The following is a 6,907-nucleotide window of genomic DNA, read 5'->3' on the forward strand; positions in this document are numbered from 1 at the left end:
ATTGCATAAATTTGTTTCAAAATGAAATGAGGAAAACATTTAGAAATTGGTTCAAATATTAAGCTTCATTCATCTCTTTTTGCTCACTGCTTTAATATTTAATGAGTTGAATGTAATAACAGGGTGTCCGCAGGGTCTTAAAAAGTCTTAAATCCCAAAAGATTAATTTTAGGTCTTAAAAAGTCTTAAATGTACTAATATATTGTGGTATCTATTTTAAATATATATTTTTTATATCAGGTCTTCTTTTTTTTTTTGTTCATGTGTAGCTACTCAATCTGGCATTGAACACCATACAATCATCAATCTCAGTCAAACTTTTAACTTTTTTATTTAAATAAAGTAAAAAAATTACTTTCCTTACTGTAAAATTTGCTTCAGTTCTCCATTTATTTACTGCTGAGGATACTGACCTGAGCTATGTTTTTTATTATTAATATTAAATAATAGTTATAGTATTAAGTTTTAATCACTTAAGTTATAACAATAATTTTTTGATGGGTCAAGTGAAAATCTTTTCTAAATGTGATATTCGAGAAAGAAAATCCTTAGCATTTACCCTCTGTATAAGTCTAAAATGTCATTCATAATGATCTTAAAAAGTCTTCAATTTAACTTGGTGAAACCTGCAGAAACCCTGACTAAGTTTTAATATTATATTCAAATATAATATAACCTCCATTTATTCATTTTCTTTTCAGCTTAGTCCCTTTATTAATCTAGGGTAGCCACAGCGGAATGAACCGCCAACTTATCCAGCATATGTTTTAAGCAGCGAATGACCTTCCAGCTGCAACCCATCACTGGGAAATATGTTAAAACATTAAACTAATATTTATCTGAACTCGCTGATATTTTTGACATATTACATGTCATTTCTGATGTCTGACTTGTATTAAAAGAAGTTAAGTTTAATAAAGCGTCATAATATTAATAAATGTTCATAATTAGTAGCAGTTGTTACAAAAACTGCTCTTCTTTACTGTTTGTCCCCTCCTATTTAGTTCATCAATAACAAGTGATAATAATAATTTAACTAATGTAACTGTTTCCATTGCACTTTATAAATGTATACAGATTGTTTCAACTTCAATAGATTTGCAATATTAAATGTGTAATGTACGCTCTGAAGAGCTTGTACATGCTGTCTTAATTAAAGCAACAATAAACCCAATCTAACATATTCGTATTTAATACTTTCCCCAAAGCTTCTCTATGAGCAAGATCTTCTTCCCTGTTTCTGCTCGCAACTGGACTGTGATGGATCAGGTTGTGCTGGAGTACGATGGACAGAGAGCCATGTTTAACGCCAGCGCCGGCATCAACACTCCAGCCGAATACTCTTTCCGTTGCCAAAATGTGAGCAGTGCTCAGAGCCCCCTGCTGGTACCACGCAATGCCACAGACAACGCCACCAAGTGGACTCTCATATTCACTGATTTTCAGGTAAGACAAATGTGTTGTGATTAAAGGGGTCATGAACTAAGAAAACAAAATTCTCTTGATCCTTTGACATTTAGGAGGCATAGTAGCATAAAAATGGAAGTTTCAGAGCTCAAAAAGTGATCGTTACTGTAAAATCAGCCTCTATTTTGAATAATGCGTATCCATAATGTGTTTGGAATGTTCCACTCTGTAATGTAATAGGGCCGACTTCTACTTTGAGTGTTAATTTTGCTGACAGATAATTTTCAGCACCGGTGGCTCAGTGGTTAGCAATGTCGCCACACAGCAAAAAGGTCGGTGGTTCAAGTCCCGGCTTGCCAAGTTGGCATTTCTGTGTATAGTTTGCATGTTCTCCGCGTGTTGGCGTGGTTTTCCTCTGGGTGCTCCAGTTCCCCCCACAGTCCAAAGACGTGCACTATAGGTGAATTGGAGTCCCGTGAAGGAGCTCCAGATGGAGACTTTTGTTTTGTATTTACCTTTTGATTAATGTTGTTGCTTGTCCTTTCTCTGAATGAGCGAATTTTAGCTACATTAAGGAAAAAACTAAACACTCACAAAGAAACTCGACACGGAGGAACATAAAAACTGCTGACAGCTAGCTTTTCGGAAGTGTTATTGCAGAGCAACACGAACAGCATACAGAAGTATAAATGCATGTCTACATGCCAGTGGCGTTGCGAGGGGGGATTTTGGTGGCTTAAGCCCCTGATGTAATGTCAAAGCCCCTGATCTTTTGGAATATGTTGCACTTAAATAAAAATAGGTTGTATAACATTTATTTTGTTATCGAAGTCCTTAAAATTAGCACATACATCACGCGCTCCACTTAACGCAGCGTTTGTGTCATGTAATTAGTCAGCCATTCAGCAGTACCTGTTTCTACCGGCAGGTGGGAGTGGCACTGTTGTCACATGGTGTTGAAAAAATCCCGTCATCATTATTCACTCATTATTTTAAGGAGCTGAAGCTGATGAGGTAATAATACAGCTGTTTAGCGCAACTGAATAGTTCTAACTACTGATAAAGCTTTATATTTGTTTTCACATTATAAAATGTGTGTAGTTTTGGTGAAATAAAATAACTAATCCATCAAATGTGCATCATATCAATGTAAATGCATGCGAATTAGTCTGAAAAACGTAAATTGTACTAGTTTTCTACATATGATATAGATATCTAGATATGATATAGCCAGGCACGTCTGTTTCTGTAATAGTTAAATAGCAGTAAGTTCATGCATCTAGCTTATTATTTTATAGCTTCTATTATAACATGCTTTATCAGTTAGCACCGAATTATAAATCGACTTTATTCTAATGAAAATACCTAAGATGGCTGGAATAACACATATAAACCATTGATTGTGGCAGTCGTGTAAATGATTAGTTAAAGCCTTTTTTATGTTTATTCAGATCTTATTTTCATTCATTCAACAGCAATAGCTGGATTTCTTCATCCATGTTAGGGATTTTCCTGGAATGTTCTACTACTTTTGTGAGGCATCTATGGAATTTCTGCTCAAGTATGAATGAAACAGGCATTACATGCATTTAAAGTGCTACAATGCCCACATCAACCTATTTTGAGGAAAACTAAAAAAAATCTCCCTCTAAAGACATTTGAAGTAAACTTTTTTCTATCATATAGATCTTTATTTTTATTTTTTTGTACTATTTTTTTTAGACAATTTTTATTATATCAAAAATAATGGCCTTGTATATCAATATTTTGTGTGGTATAGAATTTAGAAATTCCAGTATCTCGACAAAACTACACTTTAGTTAATCACTCTGTCCAAATGAACATGATTGTAGCTTTGTATCACATTGGATAACAACTCACACCATAAAATAAATCCGATTTTCAGACATGCAGAAAATTACATTTTCAAAAAACAAACAAACTTAAAAGCAAGTCAAGTCAAGTTTTATTTGTCACATACATAGTAATACAAAGTATGACCAGCAGTGAAATGTAGGTCAGGTCCGCTCCAGAGACAGTGCAAGTATAGATAAACAAAAATTAAATAATAAGAAAAAAAATATGTGCAAAAAATTATACAAGGTGATAAGACTAGCAGCAATATGAGGTAGCTTATAGATATGACTACTACAGTGATCAGGAGGAGATAAGAGGCTCAAGAGGTATGAAATTGCTCATAACAGACTAGTAAATGAGAAGTGGGTTAATTTATTAATGTTTTTTTCCTTTTTGGTGTTACAAGTCACAAAGCTTCACAATTTAAAGCTTTTATTGCTAAAAGACTGTCAACTCAAAAACCTTTTATTTACTTTTATTTTACTTTTACTTTTTATTTTACTTTTAAAATCTGATTTAAACCATTTATAATCCTATTATTAAGATTAGAGCAGATCACCTTTTGAAAATGGGAGTATTTTATAACGGTGGCATCGTGGGTCTCTGTGATCACTCGAAGCAGAAGTATAAACCAGCCTTAAGCCGAAGGAAAATTAATGAATAATTTATCCTATTTTTTTGTCAGTCATTTTTAGAACTTTTTCAGCTAAAAAAAATACACAAAAAGTAAATAAAAATCTGTTTTGAATGACAAAAATATGACAGAAATGTACTGATATTACCGTCAGTGTATATGATGTCAGTGCTACAATTATTGGTACAATTGAGATTTTCTTTTTCTCTTAAAATACTACATTTAGTTGTGCCAATAAAGTAAAGCCTAGCACAAAGAACACTAAAAACACAGACCATAAAACAAGTGTACATTTTTTGGATACTGATATCTGAACATAACCTATGCTTATGTAATATAATGAAATGAAATGTATGCTTTCCATTGACGTATGCTTTGTTAATACTATATTTGGATAGAATTGAAAGTTTTATATATTTACTGTAGCAGATTTACAAAATATGTTCATGAAACTTGATATGTTCATGGATCCCTTTAACTTCCCAATCAAGAAAATAATGTTTGGATTGCATTTCTTAACTCCTAATGTTGCTAGTTAACACATTCAATGCATTTGTTTTCAACACATCCCATCATTTCGAAAATGTCAACCTCTACCAAATCGGGAAAAAAAATTGGTGTAAAAACAATTTATATAAAATAAAAAAAAATAAAAATAAAACATTTTTCAGTACTAAATCATCTTTATTTTTTTAAAGTATGCCATAAAATATTTCAGATTCATATTTAACATGTTTTCTTCTTTTTTTTATTGCAATAAAACCTAAATCAAGTGCAATAGTGCAACAGAATTATGTTTAGTTGATTTTTTTTTAAATCAACATTGCTGTGTGTGTGTGTGTGTATGTTTGTGAGCCATTATTTAAACCAGTCATTCTTTAAATGACTTTAACAGGGATTATTTAAAACAGTAAAACCACAGTCAACCTTTTAGTAGAGGGGCAGTCAAAGGGTTATTCATTTTTATTATATAAAAGATTGATTAATAAGTTTGACCCAAACAATGAATTTTTGACAATTTACAGAAATATGACCATGAGAGTGTTTTGTGGTCCAGGGTCACATACTGTATGACTAAAATGAAATACCATTTTAGTCAAAAGACTAAGACTAAAACGTCATCAAAATTTCTAATCTAAATGAACTACTTCTGTTCAGCAAGGTCTAAGGCATCATTTTGCTGGTCGAACAGCAAGATTCATGGTGTGCAACTGGATTTATGTGTTCCCTTATTTGGCAACTGTCAAAAATGTCAGCCCAATCAGCTATATGTCTAAAAACCATGTACAATGGCTCAAACTTAGACCTGTCCTCTTATTCAAGATGACAAGGGCACCGACTTTAACATTGAGCATATGTTGCATTAATAAATGTACACTGGTAAAAAAAGTTTTCTCAGCCCCGTTAACATACTAAATTCTTAGAGGAAACCACATACTACTGTGATTTGTATAAGTCTACATTTATTGTGTTTTAATAAGGGAGGTTGAAAACAGAACAGAAAATATTCAGTTACTTCTAAATTCTGATTTAAAAAAATAAATGTAAATATCTTGATAACATTTTAAGTATTTCATAATGACCCTTTTAACAGTGCACCACAAAACCCCACACGATTGATCCACCATTTTGTGTGCAACAGATCCAGAGCTTCAGCGTGACGGGAGACTCGTTCGCGTTTGCCAGTGATTGCGCAGGGTTCTTCAGCGCGGGCATCTGGATGGGTCTGGTGATTTCTCTGCTCATGCTGCTCATCCTCACCTACGGCCTGCACATGATCATGCAGCTTCGCACCATGGACCGATTTGATGATCCTAAAGGCCCGGCCATTTCAGTGCCTCTGAGTGAGTGATTCAAGACTGAAAATGCTGTCAAAACTGTGTGGATGTTAAAAAAGCATCCAGCCTTTAATGTGGTTGGTAATCAGGAATTTATGGATCAAATGCAAGTATTTGATTGTTATTTAAGAGGGTATAATCAAATGCAAAGTGTTTTTCAGATTTTTGTTGTTGTTGTCTTGTAAAAAAAGATGTGAAAATAAATAATTCCACCACTTTCTATATCATTTGTAAAGTAAAATACTGTGTTTAGTTGATACTAACTTTGCAGAAAAGGTTCTATACATTAACTGAGTGATATGCAATTGATAACATGAAATAACAATGGGCAGTTCATTTACAGCTGAGTTTTTGTCTTACATGCGCATATAATAATGTGTAAATGTGTACATATTGTAAGTGATGTAGATTAATAAACGCTGTTCCTGAATGTCTCTGATGTTAATGAATTGAACCTGACTGTAAAGTTTTACAAACGCATTTCAGTGAACATGCATGCATGTTTATCCCTCTAATGTCTTAGAACTTCTCTTGCGCTGTTCATTTTAGGGCTGTCTTGTTGTCTTCTAAATCTGGTGGTTTATTTCTCATGTGCTGGATTTGTTTATGTTTAAAGATTTGCCAATATTTAATTTCACTAAATGTACAATTTAAGTGCCTAAAGTGAATCAGTCACTGCATGGAAAAATCAAGTGCATAATAATAATAAACATGAGCAATTAAGTTAAATTGTTTTGTTGGTTATTAGACTAATAAAAGTGCCAAAAACGTCCAATATTATGCAATGTTTGAATTCAAGAGATGCCCAAAACTGTGTAAAAAGCTTCAAGTTGAAGAAGTTTATAGTAGATATAAATATGCTAAATGCAATGTGCCTTGTTTGGGTTTTTGCTGTTTGTGCAACTGGATGTAAATGTATACACTATATTTAATAAATGTATGTTTGTGTGTTATAATTGTGTTTGTTTCTTTTTAATATTCACGCACAAAATGTTGATAGAATTATGGTTTCTAACAAATAAACTTGAAATGAATTTCAGAATGGTGTATTGCAACACGTTACAAGATCTAGCTGATTGAGAGTCAAGGAACTTTGTCAAACTAAGACAGTTTGCTGTTTAAAAAAAACGTGGTTGTGAAGCAGCGTCTTGCAAAATCTAACTTCACAACA

General features: G+C 32.9%; 1 protein-coding gene across 1 annotated transcript in view; it reads left to right on the top strand.

Annotated features, from left to right (window-relative positions):
• The window catches only part of atp6ap1b (ATPase H+ transporting accessory protein 1b), a 15,105-nt gene extending 8,413 nt beyond the window's left edge, over nt 1-6,692 (top strand). Inside the window, exons 9-10 of the mRNA NM_173265.2 lie at nt 1,209-1,446; nt 5,541-6,692. Coding sequence (NP_775372.2) covers nt 1,209-1,446; nt 5,541-5,750 — 448 coding nt within the window. The 3' untranslated portion in view covers nt 5,751-6,692. The remainder of the gene's footprint in view (nt 1-1,208; nt 1,447-5,540) is intronic.
• Nucleotides 6,693-6,907: the final 215 nt, after the last annotated feature.

The sequence above is a fragment of the Danio rerio genome, chromosome 23, assembly GCF_049306965.1.
Source record: "Danio rerio strain Tuebingen ecotype United States chromosome 23, GRCz12tu, whole genome shotgun sequence".
Lineage (NCBI taxonomy): Eukaryota > Metazoa > Chordata > Actinopteri > Cypriniformes > Danionidae > Danio > Danio rerio.